The 24,797-nt window shown below is 44.2% G+C and overlaps 1 protein-coding gene across 19 annotated transcripts in view; it reads right to left on the bottom strand.

Annotated features, from left to right (window-relative positions):
- Positions 1 to 24,784, bottom strand: part of LOC123503120 (transmembrane protein KIAA1109-like) — a 50,024-nt gene extending 25,240 nt beyond the window's left edge. For 10 of the 19 annotated variants that reach the window (XM_045252549.1, XM_045252556.1, XM_045252563.1 and 7 more), the window contains exons 1-45: positions 24,563 to 24,781; positions 24,155 to 24,294; positions 23,268 to 23,415; positions 22,575 to 22,718; positions 21,909 to 22,168; positions 20,984 to 21,130; positions 20,392 to 20,538; positions 20,027 to 20,191; positions 19,710 to 19,811; positions 19,295 to 19,438; positions 18,770 to 18,920; positions 18,276 to 18,431; positions 18,007 to 18,104; positions 17,605 to 17,759; positions 17,103 to 17,286; positions 16,883 to 17,011; positions 16,319 to 16,537; positions 15,726 to 15,923; positions 14,950 to 15,069; positions 14,046 to 14,288; positions 13,391 to 13,716; positions 12,944 to 13,144; positions 11,955 to 12,642; positions 11,389 to 11,573; positions 11,070 to 11,289; positions 10,692 to 10,871; positions 9,896 to 10,156; positions 9,442 to 9,564; positions 8,730 to 8,963; positions 7,616 to 7,819; positions 7,267 to 7,461; positions 6,926 to 7,059; positions 6,422 to 6,728; positions 6,125 to 6,237; positions 5,752 to 5,932; positions 5,365 to 5,526; positions 5,065 to 5,168; positions 4,224 to 4,354; positions 3,429 to 3,597; positions 2,778 to 3,240; positions 2,425 to 2,592; positions 2,079 to 2,259; positions 1,049 to 1,254; positions 773 to 920; positions 337 to 549 (exon numbers count right to left, since the gene is read on the bottom strand). In XM_045252549.1, the coding sequence (XP_045108484.1) occupies positions 337 to 549; positions 773 to 920; positions 1,049 to 1,254; positions 2,079 to 2,259; positions 2,425 to 2,592; positions 2,778 to 3,240; positions 3,429 to 3,597; positions 4,224 to 4,354; positions 5,065 to 5,168; positions 5,365 to 5,526; positions 5,752 to 5,932; positions 6,125 to 6,237; positions 6,422 to 6,728; positions 6,926 to 7,059; positions 7,267 to 7,461; positions 7,616 to 7,819; positions 8,730 to 8,963; positions 9,442 to 9,564; positions 9,896 to 10,156; positions 10,692 to 10,871; positions 11,070 to 11,289; positions 11,389 to 11,573; positions 11,955 to 12,642; positions 12,944 to 13,144; positions 13,391 to 13,716; positions 14,046 to 14,288; positions 14,950 to 15,069; positions 15,726 to 15,923; positions 16,319 to 16,537; positions 16,883 to 17,011; positions 17,103 to 17,286; positions 17,605 to 17,759; positions 18,007 to 18,104; positions 18,276 to 18,431; positions 18,770 to 18,920; positions 19,295 to 19,438; positions 19,710 to 19,811; positions 20,027 to 20,191; positions 20,392 to 20,538; positions 20,984 to 21,130; positions 21,909 to 22,168; positions 22,575 to 22,718; positions 23,268 to 23,415; positions 24,155 to 24,294; positions 24,563 to 24,614 (8,599 nt within the window). In that variant the 5' untranslated portion in view covers positions 24,615 to 24,781. Of the gene's footprint in view, positions 1 to 336; positions 550 to 772; positions 921 to 1,048; positions 1,255 to 2,078; positions 2,260 to 2,424; positions 2,593 to 2,777; positions 3,241 to 3,428; positions 3,598 to 4,223; positions 4,355 to 5,064; positions 5,169 to 5,364; positions 5,527 to 5,751; positions 5,933 to 6,124; positions 6,238 to 6,421; positions 6,729 to 6,925; positions 7,060 to 7,266; positions 7,462 to 7,615; positions 7,820 to 8,729; positions 8,964 to 9,441; positions 9,565 to 9,895; positions 10,157 to 10,691; positions 10,872 to 11,069; positions 11,290 to 11,388; positions 11,574 to 11,954; positions 12,643 to 12,943; positions 13,145 to 13,390; positions 13,717 to 14,045; positions 14,289 to 14,949; positions 15,070 to 15,725; positions 15,924 to 16,318; positions 16,538 to 16,882; positions 17,012 to 17,102; positions 17,287 to 17,604; positions 17,760 to 18,006; positions 18,105 to 18,275; positions 18,432 to 18,769; positions 18,921 to 19,294; positions 19,439 to 19,709; positions 19,812 to 20,026; positions 20,192 to 20,391; positions 20,539 to 20,983; positions 21,131 to 21,908; positions 22,169 to 22,574; positions 22,719 to 23,267; positions 23,416 to 24,154; positions 24,295 to 24,562 lie in introns of all 19 variants that reach the window. The other 9 variants (XM_045252550.1, XM_045252566.1, XM_045252554.1 and 6 more) reach the window with 7 other exon arrangements.
- Positions 24,785 to 24,797: the final 13 nt, after the last annotated feature.

Below are 24,797 nucleotides of genomic sequence, written 5' to 3'. Positions count from 1 at the left end.
TATCATATTGCACTTAAGCCATAAATAAATAAGTTACAGGAAAACAAAATACAGTTGATTCTCAAATCAGAAATAAGTTATGATTAAAAAAATACTCATAAACTGAAAACCTTTAAGTTGGGAAAAATATAGATAATGAATTTTAGCCCATGCATGATTTAATACTTTATGCAATTCTTAGATACTTCTTATGTGAATCTTATAGTAATACATGAGAGCAAATAACAATAATATCCCATTCATAACTCAGAACATTCATGAAGCAAGATTTACTTTTGGTCAGCACAAGAACAGCAAACACAGCACTGAACCACAACAAAAGCCCAAACACCTTGCCTTTGCTCATCTTGGTGGAGGAGCGCAGCCTCTGAGCAAAACTCTGAGGACGGTTTGTCCTGGAGGTGAGTGGGGGAGGTGAGATCCGGGCAGAGAGGGAAGACACCACTGAGCCACGCGGTCCCTTGATGCCTGCCAGGGAGGACACTGTGGCCTGCTCCTCACTGATGCTCAGGCTGTACTCATTACCCTTATACTCCCCCTCATGCAGCTCTGTGGAGATGGAGCTTATTTGTAGGATTTGCATAGTGATGAGGATTTATTCTCTAAGGATTATATTCCTCTATCTTATAATAGTGTATAAAGACAAGGAAAAGATAGCCCCAATATTCACAATGGTTTGGTGATTATTTTCCTACAATCACATGCATAAATATTCTTAGAAGTAATAAATAAAATGCATATGAACATTTTCCAGTGTCTCCCAATGCCACACCTGAGTAGGAGCCTTCCTTGTGATGTGTGGGCAGGTTGTTGTCCTTGCCTCGTGTTGGTCTCTGCTCACGGAGCCCAATCTGTGTTGCCCGGGCATTCTGGTACATGGAGCTGATCTGGTGCAGGAGTCTCAATAGTGGCATGTTCACCTGGGAACATATGAGTAAATGATAGCAGAGCCTTGTTTGTCAAATATATACAAGTATTGATATGTAGGAAAAGGAGCAATGGCAGAAGACAACACTTCCAAGGTATTGCATCCAAGTGTATGACTTACTTGCTGGGCGATGTAGTTGACATTGAGGGAGAAGTGCACCATGGTGGAGGTGTGCTGCTTGAGGGCACTGCGGGACACAAAAAGTGTTGGCTGGTGGTTGACCCATTCCCGGGAGTCATCCGTTACCTTGCTGACGTCAATCTCCAATCCAACGTGTTCACAAAGGAAAGCTGGCACCTCACTCCCTATATCCAGGAAAAACTTGCCTGTGGGTGCCGTAAACACATTCTTTTAATAATTGAATCCTAATATGATTTTCCTAATAAAGCATTATTGCACTTTAGCATATGGCTGTGTTCAGAAAGTCTGCATTAATAAAGCTTCAGTGGCAGAATGGTGACCAGAAGGGGCCAGGCAGGCATTGTAGTGGTGGGCTGAGAGAGAATAGCTTTATCAGGAGCTAGAGTGAAGGTTTCCTATGGAGACCCAAAGACTGTATAGTCAAGTGGACACCACTGAGTGGGTCCCAAGAAATGGATACAGCACAGAGCAAAGGTGGTCTGAAGGCAGACACAGATGTGGCAGGTGCAGTACATGCACCACACCTCTGTCAGTCTCAGAGTGCAGCATATTCCTCACACCACCAAATGAAATCCTTGCTATCCTTCTATTGTATTATTGGCATCTATAATTTTGTGGTGAAATGCATTTTCTGAATCCTTACACTGTTCACTAGTAATAAGCATATCTATTCTGATTTATGTATTATCCCATTACCAGAATGAAGCACAAAGAAATGGAAATGTGATAAGCACACATTGTTTGTGTACCAGCACTATTGTGGACTATTGCAACATGAAGAACCATGACACCAGTCAACAATAAGCAGCATTTCAAAGTGCATCATGGAAGATGAAAGCACTGCTCTAAACTTGTCAGAGCTTTGGAGGCACTGGTGGAGACACTGAGCATGAAGCAGCCCTCTGTGGCACAGCAGCTGCACTGAGGGGCCAGAAGGTGACAGTTTGGGCAGGTGAGGGAGGCAGGCAGGCGAGGGTCCACACCACCCTCACCAATACTCTCTACCTACCCTCTGCTTCACAGGTGTCCCCTGAGGATGTGTCGTCTGTGTTACCTGCGTGAAGGCCTGTCTTTCTCTTCTTGCGGTTGAGTTTGGAGGCCTCGGACTCAATGATGTCTACTCGTAGTGTCTCCACACTTCCCGTGATGGACACATTGGATCCCAGCTGCTCCAGTGCCCCACCATTCACCTAACAGTAAACAGAAATACCATTTAAGTTCCAGTTCTTTATACTGAAAAGAAAATACTATGGCTTCAGCATGACAATTCTGTTATATACTAACCAGTTCACCTTACTAATCAACAAGCCTGCCTTCCTCTCCTTAGATCAACACAATGTTAGCTAATCCATCACCTGCTGTGTGATGACTCCAATGGCCGTCAGAACTGGCTCAAAGATGACGTGGGCCTCCAGGAAGTGGGCGCTGTGTGGAGGTTCAGGAACACTGCCAAAATCCCTCATGGGTGGGTGTTCCTGGCGCTCACTCTCCCCATCACTCAGCAGGGGAAGCTCATCTCCACGCTGTGAAGACACCCTTGTTGAAGTGAATGTTTTTGAAAGAAGAATTAACCAGAATCATCAATATCTGCACGACATGCTTATGAAGAGCAAGCATGAGATGAGTAAGAGAATTAAGAGAGTATGTATATGGGAATGTGCTCTCTCCCATCACAGAGGAGGAGAGGGCGCTAAAATAACAGACAGACCTTGGGGAAAGTCACAGTGGGATGAGTGGTGTCTGAGGCGTGTGCATACTCTTGCTGCCGCACCATCCAGTTGTACAGATTCTCATGGTCCTTCTCACAGGTGATGGCTGTAGGGCGGCCTGGGGTGGCCATGCCGGATCCCACCCCTCCATCCGTGCTGGAGGAGGAGGAGGCTTGGTCCAGGCCAGAGCTGTGACTGCCACCACTACGGTTGTCCCCAACTGTTGTAGCTGCCACTACTGTTGTTGGCCCACTTCGCACCTGCTGCTGTTGTGCTTGTTGCTGCTGCTGTTGTTGCTGCTGCTGCTGCTGTTGTTGTTGTTGTTGTTGTTGTTGTTGTTGTTGTTGTTGTTGCTGCTGCTGCTGCTGCTGCTGCTGCTGCTGCTGCTGCTGCTGCTGATGGCCACCACCACGATGGAATATGTGGCCTCCAAAGCCACCACCAATTTTTGGAAACTGGAACCTGTAAAGCCATAATGTTTAAAAGGTACAAAGGAAAGTATAACAAAATTAAAGGCAAAATATTTTTTTTATATATAGAAGGAAAGTTTTGAGTAGTAAATTCCATGTAAATTCTACTGCATTCTAATGTATTCACACATACACATGAATATACAAATATATAGCCTTATCAAGTGGCCAACAATTCACCTCGCCGGAGACTCAAATGCAGTGTTGAGGACGGGAAGGATGACTGAAGCTCGAGAGGAGCGTGGAGGGTAGGAGGGCAGGGTCTTACGTGGCGGCAGCTGCGTGGACTCTGAGCTCATCACGCCGTCAGTCACATCCTCCCCACACAGTGTGCCACTTCCTTCTGAGTCTGAGAAAAGGAGATACTACATGTATCTGATGACACTGGGAACTGGTGAGTCATAGAGCCACACCAATGAGATTTCATGACACAGGCTCATTTCATAGAACATATAAGTAGTCTACATCTTCACATTAGGATATTTTATGAGCTACAACAAATAAAAACATCTTTTGTGATACAATTTTAATATACTATTAGAATCTTGTATTTTGACTGTGTGTGTGTGTGTGTGTGTGTGTGTAATTCACTGTTTGATCTGCTGCAGTCTCTGACGAGACAGCCAGACGTTACCCTACGGAACGAGCTCAGAGCTCATTATTTCCGATCTTCGGATAGGCCTGAGACCAGGCACACACCACACACCGGGACAACAAGGTCACAACTCCTCGATTTACATCCCGTACCTACTCACTGCTAGGTGAACAGGGGCTACACGTGAAAGGAGACACACCCAAATATCTCCACCCGGCCAGGGAATCGAACCTCGGTCCTCTGGCTTGTGAAGCCAGCGCTCTAACCACTGAGCTACCGGGCGTGTGTGTGTGTGTGTGTGTGTGTGAAGACAAATATACTATCATAGGCTATCTCTTATTGAATAAATAAAAATAATTAGTGAGAAAAGAGAAACTCACCATGGGGTGGGTGGGAGTGCAGAGAGCCTCCCTCAGCCTCCAACAGGGTTGTCTTCTCGTCAGTGACTTCGCTGGTCACAAAGGTTTGGTCAAACTTTGGAGTGGAGCGGCCTTCTGGTGGAGCGTGAGACCTGCAGGCACAGGATGCATCATGGACAAACTCTAAAAGGAAATCAATTATGTCAACGAATACAATCAACAAATAATAAATTGATGATGTCAACCCATGGGTGTAGCTGCCAGCATGCTTCAGTGTTCAAACCTTCAGCCAGGCATAAACAAATTGGATTTGTTTCCTTTCACACTGCACTGTCTGTTCACCAAAAAAGACAGAAAGTACAAAATGTAGGTCAAGGAATTGTCACTACCCAGCTTGGTAGGAATGGAAGGCCAACAATCCTGTCCCTTTGCAGGTGTATGTGGAATAGTGTGTGTGAATTCTTGCTATACGAGACCATAAGTGATATACACCACATCACAAAAAGGTGGCAGTCAAGCATTGCATGAGAGAGGGGAAAAAAAAAAAAAGGAAAAACATACATTAGAGTAAATTGCAGCAAAACAGATGTCACAAGTGGCTGTGTGCTAAGATGAGAAAATGTATATCTACCAATTGTCCAGTAGCAAAGGAGACAATGGGAGATGTGTGAAAAAAAAATGTTAGTGTATATCCTTTACCTAAACTTGTCTAAACCAGTCTAAGATAAGATAACCAAACTATATGTTACTGCAATTTTAACCTACCTATAAGCCCAAACAAACACACACACATACATGCATGCCTACACACACACACACACACACACATACAAACACACACCAGGATGTATTTTTAACTCACTTGAAAGTGAAGGCAGGACGGGTCTGTTTGTTCCTGAAGGTTTGTTCCATGAGCAGTGGCATGTACAGGGCATTCTTCCACTGGCGACTCAGCACCACCACACCCTGCCAGGAAGATGCAACACACTTTGAACAATCTTTCTTTGACTATATTCTGTTGGTACTGGCACTTCAATAGACAAGAATCCTTCTTACATGAAAAGCACAAGTGAACAAAGAAATAAATCATACCAACATAGCTTTGTTGTTAATAATACCGATATGAAGGCAATGGGTGTGTAAAGCAGTTGCTGTCACCTACCTGTCTAAGTGTGGCCAACTTGGGCAGGTGTGGGGGCAGCAGGTTGGCCTCAATGGTGCGGGAGGAAGATTGCAGCAAATAGCGGCGCAGCACATTGCATAGCTGGCACGAAGGGTCCTCCTGCAGCGTCTGGCTCAGTGGCATCAGCTTCACATACTTGTTCTGGGGGTAATGAGAGCAATCAATATATTGACTGCCTTGAACTCATTGACTGAATGACTGACTGACTGACTAACACTCATTATTCTGACTGCTTGCCTGAAGGATGTACAGAGTGAGTGATAACTTAATCAATAAACTGACTTGCTGACTAACCTATAAATAAAAAGTTTTTAAGTACTTGCAAATAAAGAAAAATCAAGAAGTGGTTTGATACAAGGGCCATACCTTGATAGGGACATGGATGCTCTGCACATCAAGCGCCTCTGCCATGAGGGACGCCATCACACCAAGGCGGCGACTCTCCGATGCATGGAGGAAGTGGATCACTGCCACTGTTAGCCTGTCACTTGGATTCATCCACGCGTTGATGGATGGCGAGGCAGTACTCAGAAGGTTCCAGTCCAATCTATCAGGTGATATGTAGTTAATCACTCTCTCTAGCTCTCTCTGTACCTATTTTAGACTCAGTACTTACATATACTCTCGCTTTCTAATGTATTCTTCTGAAACATTAAGCAACATATCATAAAAGATTGCAAGAGCTCAAGAGGTGTTATGCACGGCTGAGATGAAAAAAACAGTGAAGGTGTTATCTCACCGTGTGTAGTCAATCTTCTTGGTGATAGGGGTGTGCGGCGGTGCCGCAAAGTTGAACCAGACAGTCTGCAGCTCCACCACGAAGGAAGTGATGTCACGTTTGTCACTTTTGCTCTGGAAGTCACAGCTCTTCTAAGTATCATAACCCATATATCACAAACACTTAAAAAACTGCAGCTGCCTATTAATACATCTGAAGTATTTAGAAAGACTTTAGCATTAGAAAAATACACATAAACACATGTAGACAAACAGGTAGTCTCTGAGGAAGCTTGATGGCATAATAAGGACAGACTACCTGGTTGTGGGGCAGATCCTTGATGCTGCCATTGCCTGAGGATGTGGAGTGGTGGACACCTGAGTGGGTGGACATATTGGACACTTGGGAGACTGAGGCTGAGCATTGGCGGTCTGAAGGCTCCCGCCGAATCTCCGAGCCTGTCCTCTGTGGCTCTGCTGTGCCTGCAGTACCCGGGCCAGAACTGCTGCTGGGCCCACCACCACTGCCTGCTGATGTGGTGGGGCAGTTCGGACCACAGGTGATGCCCCCGTCATGCTTTCCGCTGCCCTCTGCCTGCTGCCCAAACCCCTTCCTTTTCACAGCTCTGGTGAAGATATTCATATATCCTTAAGACCATAGTTATGCATGTTTGAAGGATACACAACAAAAAAACAAAATAATTGACTCAATATGAAATAGTAATGGTGGCACCAGACAGTCTCCTCTCTCTATTTATCCTTCTACTCTGAAATTTTGGTCAAATGTTTAAACACACACTGCAGCTGTCCTGTGTAGCCATACCTAAGAGCCATGGTCTCCAGGCCTGCCTCGAACATGATGAACCCCATGCGGTCATCCTCCATGACGGGTGTTCCCACACCACCCCCATTCTCCCCATCCTCTCCTCGGGGACACCGCCGGAACATGAACAAGACCTACACATAAATAACATGAAGAGATCAAGCAACTACCCTTGGAAAATAATTATGAATCAATCACATAACACTAATTAATAAATAAACTGATGTCTGACAGATACTACAGATAGACTTTATATATCTTTGTTCTTTATCATATATATTTTTTCACCAGTGAATCAGTGTGTCTTTCATGTGAGCAACGCTGCAGAGCAGCAGCCTCACCTTGGACCTGTGGTTGGGTATGGCAGTCACACTGGCATCCTTCAGCAGGGCGCTCTCATTCTTCAAACGCCTCAGCTGCACATGTACTTTGTTCACGTCCACAGACACCATGTTCTCCTCCTGCTGCCGCTCCGAGGTCTCTATATATACTGGTTCAGCCAAGAGATCAACAGCCTGACGGGTCTTTGACTTGCCCTGGGGAGAAGTATACATGTGTTAACTAAATGAAGTTTTTCAGTGGACACATTAACAAGCTACTGACAAGAGCTCCAGGACTCAGCCCTGAGTGTCTATTCAGATACTCACTCATTGTATAATAGTTGTGAAGGGAAAATATTACACATCTCACCTTCTTTTGCATGACAGGATCATGTGGATTCCTCATGTACATTTGGACTGACTTCTTGGATTGGTGACCAGAATAGAACTGGAGACTGACATTATCCAGGCAGACAGAGAAGAGGGATACACAGGTGAGGTCTCGAATGTTGTCCAGGGCAGAGAAAGAAATTATCTCCTCCACCACAGATGCCTGCAGTAATGTAACGTTCACCTGGCAGGGACAGAGAACAAAGATTACCTCAGAACTCATGACAAGATTCAATCCCAGCCACAATCAACATCATTTACCTTAAAAAAAACAATAATAGATTACCACTTATAAGCTACAATTACAAAACACACACATAAAAAAATGATAAGCCTACCATTACTTTTACACACACACACACACACACACACACACACACACATGGCCCAGTAGCTCAGTGGTTAGAGCGCTGGCTTCACAAGCCAGAGGACCGGGGTTCGATTCCCCGGCCGGGTGGAGATATTTGGGTGTGTCTCCTTTCACGTGTAGAGCCCCTGTTCACCTAGCAGTGAGTAGGTACGGGATGTAAATCGAGGAGTTGTGACCTTGTTGTCCCGGTGTGTGGTGTGTGCCTGGTCTCAGGCCTATCCGAAGATCGGAAATAATGAGCTCTGAGCTCGCTCCGTAGAGTAACGTCTGGCTGTCTCGTCAGAGACTGCAGCAGATCAAACAGTGAATTACACAGCCCAGTAGCTCAGTGGTTAGAGCGCTGGCTTCACAAGCCAGATGACCGGGGTTCGATTCCCCTGCCGGATGGAGATATTTGGGTGTGTCTCCTTTCACGTGTAGCCCCTGTTCACCTAACAGTGAGTAGGTACAGGATGTAAATCGAGGAGTTGTGACCTTGTTGTCCCGGTGTGTGGTGTGTGCCTGGTCTCAGGCCTATCCGAAGATCGGAAACAATGAGCTCTGAGCTCGTTCCGTAGGGTAACGTCTGGCTGTCTCGTCAGAGACTGCAGCAGATCAAACAGTGAATTACACACACACACACACACACACACACACACACACACACACACACACACACACACACACACACACACACACTCCATAAGTCCTGCACACCACAATAACAAAGGTGTCTCATGCTCACCCTGGGCACAGTGACTTGACCTTGCATCTGCTGGAAGCAACTCTCCTGGTAGGTGGTGCTCAGGACGGCAGACTGCTCTGGTGTCCCTGCCACCCTCTTGTCCCTCAGCCTGGACCAGTACATGTAACGCTTCTTTTTGAGGGTGTTTTGTCCTGCCACACTTGATTGGGACCTCATGTGGGCATGGTTGACGATGGAGAGTGGGTGGAGTGACTCCATCACTGGAGTCAAGGCCTGCACACAAGCAATGAGCATAGCAAAATAATTAACTTGTGGTTATCATTAGGCCTAAGCATTTCTATGTTTTACAACTGCAGGTGTTTCTTGATGTGGACGAGTGCTATTATCACAGGATGAGCTGGTTGTGACTAGGAGTGATAATGATTCAGAGTAACACTGTGTTACCCTAAAACAAGAGGCTGATGTGCAACCCAAGGCAGCAGCTCAACTATCTGGCACTCTACTTTCCTCTATCATAAAAACAAATCTTAGAATAATGATCTTTAACCCAGCCCATTACTCTGTTCACTCCTGCATTCATTCCTTCACAACACTCACTGGTCTGCAATGACAGAGACAGATAAAAGCACCAGAAAAGGATAAAAACATCTAATTTTGTATAGCAAGTCCTTAGAATGGGTGGTGGTAGCTGTCCATCACCTACACACCATGAGTGAGACATCCTTCAAGCCTTTCAAACCATCCCTCTTACCTCCAGGAAAAGCTGGGCGGACTCCAGGGCCATAGGGGAGAGCATGATGTCCACGTCCTTCTTGAGCTTGATGACAACAGTGGTGCGGGTGGTGTTGGCCTCCAGCATACCTCCCATGGTGTCCTAAGGAAACATACACACACATTTCAATACAATTAATACTTAACAGGGCATCCCAGACACTCACCACAACTTAAAATGACATCCTATACAATCTCATAAACTGCTACAGTAGGAAAGACAAGAAGGAATGAAGTATGCTTTCTGGTAAAGAGAGAAAATAAAAATAAAATGTAGAGAAAAAATATTATCTATCTATACATCAAGCTAGCAGCGAGGCACCACACACTTGGTACACAGCATTCACACTCTTAGCCTCATCAGCCTCCAGGGAATAGTCTTGACACACAGGAATAAAAAAAAAAGACATGCTAGACATAACCACATGCCTTACCTGTGAGTCTTCATGGGCTGGTTCATCTTGAGCATCTCCCCAGGTGAAGAGAGGTGTGTCCCAGGTGTAGGGGTGGGAAGGGGTGCGGCCTGATGGGGGTGGGGGTGGAGAGCGGGGTATGCCATGGCGGTTGCCCTCCACCATGCGTATAGCAGTGAAACCCTCGCTGATCTTGTCAAACACGGGAATGTAGCACTTGTTAGGCTGTCCTGGGGTGGAGTCAAAGCTGGGCATCGGGTGGTCCCAGTTGAGGCATCGGAGCTGGATGGGGGAGGCTTGGTTATCAGCAATTATGATTCATATAAACACAATGGACTTTAAATTTCTCAAGCATACATCTATCAATCTATATGCCATGCCAGCAATCCTATCCAATATTAGGGAGCCCAGAAACTTAGGCCCATATTCAAAAACACTTTGTTCTCTCCCCATCATTGCTTTCCAAAGGCTCTGGTTGAAGATCTTGTGTTTTCAAGGGTATTTATATGGTTCTGGTGATAGGTTGGCAAGATTTCTAATATATTAAAAGGAGAAACTGTCTAGAAAACTTGGGGAGTCACCTCTGTGACCTTGGAAAATTGTCATGGTGAGAAAGCAAGAAATTTCTAAATATGGGCATTGGAAACGAAAAAAAAGCACTGCAGACCCCTTCTTTCTATCTCTAATATGGTCAGCAATTCCATGCACAGTGGCCCCTAAAAATGGAGAGCAAAACACAATGGACCTTTATCTGTCTACCTATATACCAGCAATATCTAATGGGGTGGCCCAGACAAAGCAAAGACCTTCCAAGCACCTGTGTCATGTGGTTAATGTAGGAGGACATGAGCAGCGGGGACTCGGTGATGGGCTTGTTGAGCTGCATGTGAAGGTCCACCTGAGCAATGTCCTCCTGGGAAGACAGTGCTGAGATGAAGGAGGTGCTGGACACACTGCCCACCTCAGAGCTGCTGTCACCGCTGCAGTCCAGAGCCGCCTGGCGAGGATAAGGTGATGGGAGGATGACTGGCTGTGTTTGCATCTTTGTTTGTCTGCACCTTTCTCTCTGACATCCTTGTTAGGTCATGCACTGAATCCTTCCAGTGTATAAATGTATTGGGATGGTCAGTACTGTTATATTCATTGTACCTGTTGAAAGAATTAAGATTACCTACACAAAATTTGGAGAGCTCACCTTGATCCGGTCAGCCTTCCTGCGGGAGCGAGCAGGTCTGTCAGCTTTCCAGGGATGAGGGGATTCTGAACTGTGGGAGTGGATGAGAGAGGCTTGGCTGTGGTCCAGGCAAGGACTGTTGCTGCCACTGCTACTGCTGCTACAGCTACTGTTGCTCTCACTCCTACTGTGTCTGCTGTGGCTCTGGCTGGGGCAGCAGGTCTGACCATCATCGGCACTGCTGTTGTGGCACAGAATACAGGTTGAGAATCCCTAATCTGTAATACTGATGGCAGGCAGTGTTGTGAGTCTTACTGTCTACATGTTCTGTAACACACACCTATAGTAACTGTTGGAGCTGAGTGTGAGGGCTGACGGGTCATGGTGGGGCGTGGGGGGTGTGGAGGTCTCACTCTCCAGGGAGTGGGGCTGTGATGGGGCATGCTGGTCTTCTGGCACCACAGGCAGGCTTTGCTGGGAGGACATGCGTGACAGAGAGCCGTCACCGCTGCCAATCACAGTCATCTGTAACAAGGGGTACATAATTATGTTCCTCATATCATACTGCTAGTATAAACCATCATTTGTTGACCAAGCTTCCATATCCAAGCTCACCACATGTGCATCTCATTGCTAACATTACAACACAACACTTCACAGTGACCCACTCACCCACTCACTGACAGAAGGAATGCAGCTTTCATAGGCAAATTTTTTAAACTAGAATTAGTTAGAAAGTTACTGATGTGATGTAATGACCATTTTTCTAACTACTATCTACCCTATGAACAATAACAACACAGTAAGAGTAAGAAAAAGGAGGGCAAGAGAAGAAAGACATATGAAATAAAAATAAACAACAATACAAGGAGTAAAGCAATGTGTAGAACAAGTTGACTCCATTACCTTACTGACCTGATCTTCATCTGCTGAGAAAAATGCCTCAGACTGTGTCTCACTACCAACAGAGATGGTTCGCTGCACCACAGCTAGCAAACTGTGCTGGCTGGCGAGGGACTGCCGAGACGTGGACTCCCGCATGCTGCCGCCTGACAGTTTGTGGCCGCCGGCAGCATGGAGAGGCAACTCGGTCTGGAGTGAAAGGCTTGATGGCATTTTGCTCTGGCGTCCTGTGTTTACATTGTCAACTGATCGCCGCAGGTCCGAGAGGCTGCCTGGCGTCGGAAGACTGTCGGGGCCTACAGGGACACCCAGGACTGCATCTTTGGAAGTCTCCCGGGCACTGGAGACACCCCTGGAATCAGAATCAGTCACCTGGGGGCTGGAGTCGTGACTAGTGACAGAAAGCTCCCGCTGGTAGCCATGGCGTGGGTTGAGGCGTTCGTGAACGTGTGACTCAGGACCGTGGTGCAGGGAGCTGTTGGCCCGGTGATGTGAATCGGCAGGGGTGGCAGGGGAGGCACTCTTGACATAGCCAGAGCTAAGGGCATAGTGGTCCTTGCTGGAGGAGGATGAGGACTGGGCATCACAATGGGAGGAGGCAAGCTTGGTGTATGCCCCGGCCTGGAACACCAGCTGGTCCTCATCCAGGATGCTCTGGCCATAACCTGGACTCTCACCAGGCTCATTCACTCTGAAGAAGCAAACAGGATAAAGAACATGCCAGAAGACAGGAAAGGAAAAAAGAAATGTTAATAATTATTGCCATCATTAATAAATCCAGTTTCCCATACCATAAAAAAAAGTTTCTTCCTGCATGAATACAAAGATCATTGCTCCTGCCAATTTAAACAGTAAGCAGCATAAACCTGAAACACATCTACCATGCATATATCAGTCAGAAAAATAAAAGATCACAGAGCATGACTTGCCACACTGTATCATATCTAGAGAACTGCAGAAAACAATACCATGAACAGTGCCAGTCTCCTCACCCATACTGTGCCACATTGACCCCATTGTAGAAGTCCTGCTTGGAGGGCTTGAAGAAGGAGGGTCCATTCCTGTTGGTTCCAAAGAAGGCACACCCGCCCACACACCCACACTTGCCAAACACCTGTGCCGGCACATTGGTAGCCTCCTGCGGCCACAGGAACCACAGCCTCATTGTGTGTTCATCATGCTGCTTCAGGAACCTTGAACAAGAGAAAGCCATCGGTTACTTCTCCCTTATAAAGCTTACTTTCCTTACAATATAAGAGGAATGAAGGAGAAAAGTATGGAAGTTATTTGTTTTGTTCTAAGTGAAAATAGGAGTGATAAAGATAAACCTAACAGTCATTTCACCTAAAACAAGTAGCATAAGTCTGTGTCTATGGGGACAAAGAATAAAATGACAGAGACCATAAACAAACAAGCATTAACAACAACTCTATACACACTTGTGCTGTATGAGCTGCATATCATGGTGCAGGACGTCCATGCTGGTGGCGGCATCAACATACACCGGCCCCAGGGTCACTGCAGCAGCCTCCAGCCACACATCCTCAGTGAACACCTCGCCGGCCACACCCCCACCACCACCAGTGCCACTAGTTGAGGTGCCACACATGGATGCCACCTCGCCACCCCGCCCTCCACCGCCCTCCTTGTGGCCGTCCTGAGCACAGATGTAGTTCCGAGCGCTGATGTTCAGGATATGAGCTGTGATGCCGGAGCGGGTGTGCTGGCCGTGGAGGTTGCAGGTGGCCAGACGGATTGGGTACACCTGTGGAGTTATGAGGTTATAGTACACTCACACGCACACATAAACATATACGAGTACAAAACACATACAGTTGGTTAATATATTTTGTTCAGATATAGAAACTTGATTTTACTCTCTTTATATATCTTCTTTACATATATGACACTCTAGGTTAAGATATCATTCAACAGTACAAATAATAATGGTTGAATACTGCTGAATAAAAAAGTTTTAGTCAATATGAAACTGCTATTTATCTCACTCTCTCTTTCTCAGTAACTTATGAGTGAATTGTGGCATCTCCCCTTTGTAAATCAAACAATTCATTTCTCTCACTGGCTCTCCCTCACCTGGAGGCTCAGAAGGGTGCCACTCTCCACCAGGTTAAGGGAGATTCCGTCAATGGAGGCTCGAACCATCTTGTACTTGATGAGGTCCGTAGTGGGACAGAAGTGGTCACCGGTGGTGTGGACGCACTGAGGTTGTGGAACACCATGGTAGCACAACATGTAGGGCTTCGGATGGCGCAGGGAGTTCTCCGTGTCCTCTACGGTGAATATGAAGGCTTCCAGTGCAGTGATGATGTTCTGGAGCTGTGATAAAGGAAGGGGCAGGAAAAGGACATTATTACTATCATCACAAACATCACCATTATTGTCATCTTACTTTTCATGATCTGAACAGCAAAAAATGACAATAGTAATAGGTGATAATGATAATACAAGCAACATTTCACACTTCATAGTCTAAAAATTACAAAAATGACAGCATCAGGCAATAATAACAATACCAGCAACCTTTTTCACTCACCACACCCTTGAACCACATGAACAAACTTTGCAGTACAGGCCCACTGAGATACCTTCAAAATGTCATAAAAACACCCTTGAAGACTTAGATTAATTCACACTACAGCTTATAAAAATAACCAAACAACTTAATAAAATGTCAGAGAATATAAAAAACCTATAAGATACCCCTAGAATCATGAAAACACCCTTGAAAACCTAGATTAACCTACACTACAGCCTCTGAAAAATAACCAAACAACTTACTAAAATTTCAAAGAATACTAATAACTTCAAAATTTCCCTGGAATCATGAAAATATTCTTGAAAACCTAGACTAACCTACACTACAGCCTCTGAAAAATAAAAGAACTTACTAAAATGTCAGAGAATATGTATAACTTTCAAAACATCCCTGGAGTCATGAAAACACCCTTGATGCTATTCCCCAAGGCACACACCATACCTGTGGGGTGGTCAGTTTGCCGCTGAGTGTCCCAATAGTCAGTTCCACCAGCCATGCATACTCCAGTGTCTCCTCGTCAAGTGTGCGTTCCTCAGCACTGAACATGGCGTGTCCGCGCATCTTTGGGGAGGAGAGGAATGGAGGAGCTTTGTATCCATCTGGTTATTGCCTATTTTATCCTGTCTCTGGATTAATATTTGTCCAGGTTTTCTTTAAGCCCTTCGGTACCATGACGTGTTTCCATATTCATTCTGCTTACTAATTGGTGATTTTACACAGCTTCAGAAACTCATGTAGGGATTGAGAAAGTGAAGACTGTGGCCATTAATCTTCTGACCTCCATAGAACCTTCCTAATGTCAATGAAATGGTCTAATAGTACACAAATCTCAAGGTAAAAATGTGTAGCAGTATTGAAGGGGTTAAACATATGTACACTGTCTGCCATTACCACATCTTCACTTCGTCATTCCAGGTCTTCATAGTACAATGTGGGATGCTATGTGTTTTTATTGTATTTGTTTCATATCTTATTCCTTTCAATTCTCCTGTATTAATTAATAAAATAAATATAAAAATGCTTGTTTCCTTTACTTCCCTTTACTGTGCATTGTTTGCCATTATCACATCTTTGCTGAGTCATTCTAGAGGTCTATAGTACAACATGGGAAGCCACATGTTTTTATTGCATTTGTTTCATGTCTTATACCTTCCGATTTTCCTGTATTAACTGACAAAATACATATAAAAATACTTGTTTCCCTTACTTCCCCTCACCTGTAATCCAGAGAGCATGAGGAAGCCAGTGTGGAGGTGCTGGTGGGTGGCAGAGCGGTGGGTGTTTGTGTCGCTGGTGGTAAGGATGAGGGGAGACACCACCACCTGTAGCTGTGTCTCTGTGTACCGCTTGTTCATCTCAAAGATCAGACAGTCCAGTGCCACCGTCGGGCAGGGCGGATCACCCTCTGTGCAGTCCTGGGGTTATGGTGACAATTAATAGTGAGTAATTCTTATGTTTTAATGACTCCTCATCCTAGTCCTAGCTTCCATTTTAACCTTGGAGAGTGATAATAATAAAAAAAAAAAAAGCCGAGTTGAGTACTAGTTTGCATTTGCGTTTTGAATGATGATACAGAGAAAACACAGATGAAAGTGTATATGAAACAAAAAGAATGGCCTATTTATGGATGAATATATCTTGAACAACTCATCCCCTCCATCATTCATAGTCAAAAGCTCACCTACTATTTGTCTCACTTCACTACTTTATTTACCAGTTATATCAAAGAACACAACAAAATAACAAAATAGACAAGAAAACACACTATGAGATTCTCCACAATTCTCAACAAAACCAATCCCAGACCAACCTTGACCAGATGCCCGACCACATTCCGGATATCAATGTACACTGTGACGGCAAACTGACGGTAGCGGCGGCAGTCAAACTCAGGCTTCTTCTGCTCATTGAGGCTGTCGTCTGATTTGGTCTCCTCTGGTGCTCCTGCTGCCTCCCCAACCAAGTGATCCTCCTCCACGTGGGTCTGGTTCATGTCGGTGAAGGTCTGGTCCTCTCCAAAGATGTTCTCCTGAAGGCACAGCAACATGGATAAAGAGGTGATGGATGTGTCCTTTCTACACTTCATAATCTTTACTTAGCTAGTCTTGGTCAAACAGAGTAACATACCACACTGATTTGCATTGTCTTTAGTGTCTTCTTTAGTTTAAAATCTGTTCATTGTTGGGTTACATTCAGATTACCATAATAGAATTTGAGATTAAGAATTAGGCAAATAGCAAAGAACAAAAAAAGTGAAAATTATTCAACCTCTAATCTCAACTGTACCTCTCTCTCTCTCTCTCTCTCTCTCTCTCTGCACCACAGGGCAAAAAATAAAATGGAACAAAACAAAGCATCTTGATCTTGTGTGTACCTTGAGGTGGATGAAGAGACATAAGACTGAGCCATACAGTTTGATCTCTGAGGGTTTGACAATGCGCAGGTCAACACTGATGCAATCTGGCGTCAAGGATGTTGGGTCAAACTGGTCTGGGGTGATGTTCTGTAGGAGGAAGACAAGGGTACTTATTCTTCTCTTTCTCTTTAGTGTAAATGTTTTGCCAATATGACCAACACAAATACAAAAATACCACCTTGATGATCTCCATTGGTGACTTCTTCCGGTGTGGTGCTCGGATGGGGGAGAGCAGCAGTTCCTCCTTCTCTGGGGTGGACACGTTGGCCTGGGGGGAGGGGCCAAGGGGGGGCACTGGATGGTAGGTGTACTTGATGTTCAGCTCAAGCTCCGGAACCTGCCAGCAGTCCACCCAGCCGGCACTGTGAAGGTGAAGTGAGAGTTACAGTGAGAAGCTTACAGGATGAAAAGGGCAAACAGTGAAGGGTAATCTACTTTATTGGATGAGAATAAAAGATCAAGAGTAGTTTTGAGCCTGCCTTTGCTGTCTTTTAGAGTAAGCTTTTGTTTTCACCAGTTTTGTTGCCCCACCAAAACCCTTCATACATAAAGAAGAAAAGAAAAAAATTGTTTATTTTATGGGATGAAAAGGCCAGTGATGTCTTGTCTCAGTCACACACATACCTACATAAAAATAGAAAATAAACAATAAGAATAATGCATTGTAGTCCCAGTCTCACCTCAGCTTACAGAACTTCCTCCACTTGTCATTGGAGAATGCCTGCTTGGGGCGGTCTTCCCGGTTTGCCAGCTTGGCATTGCGGTCCAAGGCAGCAATGATGTTCCTGGTGGTGTTCCAGGGTGGCAGGTACAGGCTCAGGTCCACATTCTCCACCTATACAGATTGTTAGATGAAATTAGTTGAGGGAATCGACAGAATATGAGATGAAGATACTTGCTTGCCAAATCACTACCTAAAATATGCAAGTACAGTATTTAGAATCAGTTTGCCATTCATAAACACAGCAAAGATAAATGCAAGAACTTTGATCATGTCATTCTCAGACTTGACACAACAATACATGAGCATTCTAAACCTATTACCAATACAGAGGCACACCAAGCACCCTAAAGACACCCACCGTAATGACGAACTTCAGCAGGATTGTCTCAGGCAGGAAATCATTGAATGGCAGAGTAAACTTGAGTTCAAACCCCTCCCCACAGAATGCAATGTGAGCTGAGGAACAACAGAAAGAGTGTAATAAGATCTCTTGACTGCCACTTCTCTAATACTGCACCAAGTCTTGACATGAGGACATGAATGACAATAACACCTGAAGATAACCATAATATTTTTCCAAGCAATCAGAGATAAATGTTTTCAAAAGAGTAACAAGTATTGACCTACCATTAGCCTGATGCTGTGAGGAGCAGTCAACCCAGTTGTACCCGTTGGCCAAGGTGACCAGCTCAAACTCCTGCAGCTTGAGGGTGAAGTTCCACGAGTAGGGAACGAAGTGGAGCAAGTCGGGAGGCATGCGAGAAGACCAGTCCTCTATCAAGTCTGTGAGGGAGGAACACTGTGCTGAGCAAAGGAGAGGAGAGGAGAGGAGAGGGGGGAGAGAGAGAGAGAGAGAGAGAGAGAGAGAGAGAGAGAGAGAGAGAGAGAGAGAGAGAGAGAGAGAGAGAGAGAGAGAGAGAGAGAGAGAGAGAGAGAGTAATGGAGACAAAAAGACAAAAGAAAGACAGACAAAGATGGGAGGAGATAGGAACTGTAACAAATACAAGAGAACAAAAGGAGGAAGAACAGAGAGCAGAATAAAAGAAAAGCAATCAACAAAATAACCTCCACCTAAAACATACACACACACACATACACACATCTTCCTTGTCCCTGCTCACCTTGGAAGAACTCCTTGTGAGTGTAGAGGAAGTGGTAGGTTGCCTTACAGCCATTAAACTCCAGGTCCCAGGTCTGGTCATGGTTCCACACCCTTGGGTAATGCACGTTGACCCGGTAATCAAGGGTCTCCGCCTCCAGCAAGTTGCGGTACTAAGGGGAAGGTTGTGATTGTTGTAGTTTCAGTGGGGGAGGGTTCACTTTATTCTACAGTCTAAGGGGATAGGTTAAGTTTGTTTTTAACCCTTCAATACTGAGATGCATTTTCAGGTTGATTTTTGGGTATGCTTAGATAATTTTATTTGCTTTAGGATGGGTCTATAGAGGTCAAAAGATTAATAGTCAGAGTCTTTACTATTCTAATCCCAACATGTTCCTGAAGTTGTATAAAATTGCCAAATAGTAACCAGAATGAATATGAAAATGTATCCTGACACAGAAGAGATAAGCTTAAAGGTAAAATTTATGTTGATGCCAAGTTTGAAAAGATTCCCTGTCTCATTCACCTCCACCCTCCACACACTCACCAGGAGGCTGGTTGAGGCATCCACGTGGAAGAGTTGGCCATTGATCTTAGTGATGTAACCACTTGCACTGACGGTCCAGGGCAGTGTCATCTCAAAGTACGAGCCTCGCTGCACATTCATGTGTACTGCCTTGGTCTCCTTCTCCTGGTGTGAGGAATGGAGAAGTGACTGACAGACCCCTTACTGACTGACAAACCAACTCACTGACTGACTGACTGAGTGGATGACTTACTAGATCATCAGACTAGTTTACTGATGAATCAATAAATAAAAATAGCATGCTGCTCGCTGAGTTGATAAATTCATTTCATGTCAACTGAAGGAATGACTGACAACTGAGAGACTGATTTACTGAAAGAATATGAAGTAACAAACAATAATTACTATATTGTTATTGCTGCAACAATGAACACACCTTGGAGAAGAGGATGTCGATGGTGGCCTCTGCCAGGATGCTGAGTCTCACGTCAAACTGCTGGAACTGACGCATGTCCCCAAGCACCGGAGCGCTGGGTAGCTGGACAGGCAGAGAACACAGGGCAATGACATAGAATATATTGCTCTTATAATACTACACACATAACAGTGCTACCAAACATATCTCTGTACTTTTATATTTTCTCTATCTATCTCCTTGTACTTCTATAATCAGACTTTTCCTCTTTACTTACTCCATTGTGCTCCTAAACTCATGCCTTTCTCTTTCACTACTCTCCAGCCCAACACACTAACCTTCAGTGTCTGGTAGTCCTGAGGGAAGAAGAACCTGAAGAGCTGCTCCCGCTGCCTGTCTGCCCATGGCCCATAGCTGAGGTTGGTCCCCTTGGCACACTTGATGTCCAGACCCCACACTGGTGCTGGGGCCGTCACCTCATCTCCGTTTGGCAGCCGCACAGTCTGAAGGCACAGAGATGAATAATGATAAGAAATAAATAAGATAACAAAACCATCAATATACTCAACAAAAACAATAGCAATATCTTTCCCTTATGTGAAGCATCATAAAAACATGAAATTTAATATGCTGGACAAGTTAGTCATGTTAAGAAGAATAACTGCCAAAGATGAACTGCAGGGCTGGCAATACTGTGGCTGACCTGGGGGTGTTCAGGCACAAGTCCCGGCTCATCCATGTAGTAATAGAGGTGGACCAGGCTGGATGACATCACCACAAACCCCTCACCCATGAACCTTGGGGGCTCATCCAGCATGCCGGTGTACTTGGGGCTCGGGGCAAGGATCACCTGTTGAGTGGATGAAGGAATTAAGAATCTAAGACAATAACCGACCAACAATTAGCAGCTTCTGAACAAAACGCACTGATTTCCACTTATTATCACAATCTATTAATTTGTCTAATCTTTTAAAGCCCCCTAATGACCCAACACTAACAACCTGATCACTGAGTTCATTCCATTCACCTACCACACAAGATTAATAAGCACAATTATTGCAACCACTCTTCCATTATTCCTTTTTTCTCATTACTGTTCTTATCTTTTTACTTCTGTTTCTATTTATATTCTTTTATTTCTACTTTCCCTTCCCCCCTTTCTTAAACTGTAAATAATCATCTGAGAGAGTGAAACTATTAAAGGCAGATACTAAAGTTCTATGGAAGCTTTTAGTAAACATTTAATAAACTATACTATGTTCATCTGAAAGGAGGAAGGATGGGCAGACACACACCCTGAAGTTCTCTGCCTTGGAGGTGAAGGCATGCATGAAGTAATCGAGGGAGCAGGCGGCCGGCTTGGTGGTGTACTGACACTCAGCCTTGTCAGTGGTGAGCAGCAGAGTGGATGGGATCAGACGGTTGCCAAACACAAACCTTGCCTGAGGAGTGAACACTAAACATTACTATTTAGTGAGAAACTAAGAGTAAACCTTCTCAAGCAACTTCTGTATGATTATATAAGTAAGACATTTATCTGCTATCCTCATCAGCTTCATTACTTTACTCTTAGTGTGATTTGTTGTCAATATTCTACATCAATTAACCCTCCCCAACTTTGCTATTAATACACTACACACATAAAATAATTGATATTCTACATTATTTAATCAATAACTTTTACTTTTATAAGAAATGCTGCTTATAGAAAAAAACAAAGTAAAGACGATAGTTAAAAAATAAAACAAAGGATTCCATTCACTGACAGAGAAAATAAAACTGAGTCTGATTTTTTTATGGAAGACAAGCTAAAACTACAAAAGAAATACTATTCTTTCCCCAAGTTGAAGAGACATTAATACTGCAGACCCTCAGTAACTCGGACTAATAGGGAAAAGATTGGTCTGACAAACGCGAATGTCCAACTTATACAAATCCCCTTTCCACACACACTAAAACTATGACCTGGTGCAGAACGTATTTATTCTATTTTAGGGAGATTTAAAATTTGGGATTACAATTGTCTCTCCAAAATCTTCAGACCTTAAATTACCAGATGGTGTAGTTTACTTTTTGATAACTAAATATCCTTCACACCAGGAAGCCATTTATAAATGTCTTGTACGGTTGCATCATAGCCTGACTCACACCCTACACAGTACATGGCCATATTCCTGTCTTTAGCCACAGTCCTATACTACACAGCAAATAAATACTTGCCATATTAAGCTCAATCTTTATGACAGGAATCAGATCACGCCAGTCCTGCCAGAAGCTCATGTCTCTTGCTTGTTTCTGGGGCTGCTGCTGCTGTTGCTCCTCTTCCTCATCATCCTCCTCCTTCATGGCCTTCCCCACTCCAAGCTGATTCTCCAACCCAAATGCTTTCTCCAGCCTAGAGTAAAGCTGGGATCGGTTGTATATGTGAAGTTCTGGTCCGTTAAGCTCCAGCCAGAGACGATGGTCACAGTGGGACATGTCTAGGGTGTACAGGGAAGGCAGGAAGGTAAAGTGAGGGATGTCAATAAAGTAGGTAAGTTATGCAGTCTGGTGATAAATGAAACTGCATTCATATCACTCATAATCAGAGTTCTCCTAATGTGTCTTAAAGTAAGTATCAAATCCCTTAATACAACTTAGTCTAATCTTAATGTGGCTTCTGACCAGTACATTGTAAGCTGCTCTTCAGGAGAGTAAAATAAGCATAAAAATATATAAAAAAGGCATGGAAAACTCACAATGTTCTCTCATTTCACAGACAATAGCAAATGTGAAAAATTAGAGAACAAATGGAATACTAAGATTATAACAGACAGCAACATAAAAAACAGTGGAGAGTTAACTAACACGTCACTAAGCCTAACCTAACCTAACCTAACAGCCTACCATCTGACAGCTCCCTCTTGACATATGGCAGCCAGTAGCGGAACTTGAGCATTCCATCAACAATACGCAGACTGTAGTCCTCCGTCACATACACCACATTGCGGAACATTATCTTGCCCGACAGCACAGAAAGAGAAAAGGAACCTGTGGAGAAAGAGAGAGAGAGAGAGAGAGAGAGAGAGAGAGAGAGAGAGAGAGAGAGAGAGAGAGAGAGAGAGAGAGAGAGAGAGATCTGTATTTAGAAATACCTCACTCTCTCAACATGACCATTTACAAAGGCCACAGAAATGAGACATGATTAGTTTAAAGGTGACAAAAATTATTAGCTACATTTTCATAAGCATTTTTCTACTGAAGATGCAGAATCCTCACTAAATTATTACTGGAACCAAGAAAATGTTCCATAAAATCTCTATTAGTTTCAAAAATACTCTTTAAAACCCCAATCACTTTGACAAAACCCTTTCAAAACCTCAATGATAACCTTAAATCAAGCTTGTGAGTTATGGTTATAGGATGAAGGAATTGAACAATCTAAACACAAGACATGGCTAACTCTCTTGCACCTGCTCAGGAATTGGCATCTAAGTGGGACTTTTTGTTTAGCCATTTTTGTTGCCCTTGCACATTTTCCTCTTTTACATAAAAAAAAAAAAACTTTATATGGAGTAAGTGAAGAAGGGCTGGACTCACCAATAGTCAGGTTGCCGGACTTGACAAAACGCCGCAGGATGGTGGTCAAGATGCTGCCTTGGATGCGAGAGTTGAGCAGGATGATGTACACAGACCAGGCGATGGCAACAAGCAGGGACAGCACAAGGTAGCCGAGGTCAGGGTCATTCTGTCATACAAGAATGTCACTTATAACTATTAGCATCATTGTGTTTAATTTTTTCCTTTTTTTTTTAATAATATGGGATTTTCACAAAAATTTATGGCCTAAAGAAGGTATCTATTTAATTCAATATCCTTATTTTCAGTGCAGGGGTTAGGTGTTAGATTGGTGTGCTGGGCTGAAGAGGAGTGTCGGGAAGCAGGAGAAAGTGCTTGACAGTGATGTGTGAGTGTCTGTGTGTTATTCATCACGGTCACCTAGGATCACCCAGCCAGCCTTTCCCCTACAGAAAGAACTCAGAACTCATACTGACCAATCTTCGGGTAAGACTGAGATCGCAACACCTAAACTGACATCCTGTATCTATTTACTGCTGGGTGAATAGGGACTACACATTGAGGCTCACCCATTTGCCTCACCGCTCCTGGAGCTTGAACCTGAGCCCTCTCAGTTGTGAGCTGAGTGTGCTAACCACTACACTATGCAGTGTATATGTGTGTGTGATGGTTAATCATAGATAAAAAAAAAAGCTCACAATAAAATTATGATGATAATAACCATTATGATAATAATAGGACAACTACTGATGGTAATAACAAATAAAGTATAAAATGATAATATTGGACTTAGTAAAAAAAATACCTACATTTTACATCATAACTGTGAAAACCTCCAAAAACTCAAAGAGAGAGAGAGAGAGAGAGAGAGAGAGAGAGAGAGAGAGAGAGAGAGAGAGAGAACAAACCAGGTTATCGAAGACATTGTTCATGAAGTGAGAGTTGTTACTGTTGGTGAGAGGAGCTCCTTCCATTGGGGAGTCCAGATACACCTCCTCCAGGATTTCTTCCGTCCCCTCCACCGTCATCTCTGTTGATATTGTTCCTACTGGAGTAAAGAAGGCAGTTAGTAATATTCACCCTGGCAGTGTCAAAAAACAAAAACAAAACAGTCAGACTACTTCCATAAAAAAATTTTAAAAAATGCATCTCGTTATCTATTTCATTTCTAAAACACAAACTACATTTCCCATACTCATGTTAGTGTAGACCCCCTTGCATGTCAGAGCCACCATTACTGACCCCCAGCAGCATGTTACCCTCCCCCTTGTCACATCTACAGGCAATCCAATACGGTGACAGCTGAAGGGCCTCACCTGTAGCCATCATGTACAGGTGAATAACAAGTTGTAATCCTCGTAGCGGCATTCCTGTAGCTACACTAGTCCCTTCTATCTCACACCTCCTTTCTTCTTCATCTTTATATTGCTTTCCATGTCCAGTGCGGGGCTTCCGTGTGTCTTATAAGGAGGTGGGCGAGGGAAGCGGGCAGAAGAGTTTGTTGTTGTTGTTGAAGGAGTGTCAGCTGACGGTCTCGGTGCGCTGTCCAGG

Source organism: Portunus trituberculatus, chromosome 13, assembly GCF_017591435.1.
Source record: "Portunus trituberculatus isolate SZX2019 chromosome 13, ASM1759143v1, whole genome shotgun sequence".
Lineage (NCBI taxonomy): Eukaryota > Metazoa > Arthropoda > Malacostraca > Decapoda > Portunidae > Portunus > Portunus trituberculatus.
This window is presented reverse-complemented; position numbering and strand designations above follow the sequence as displayed.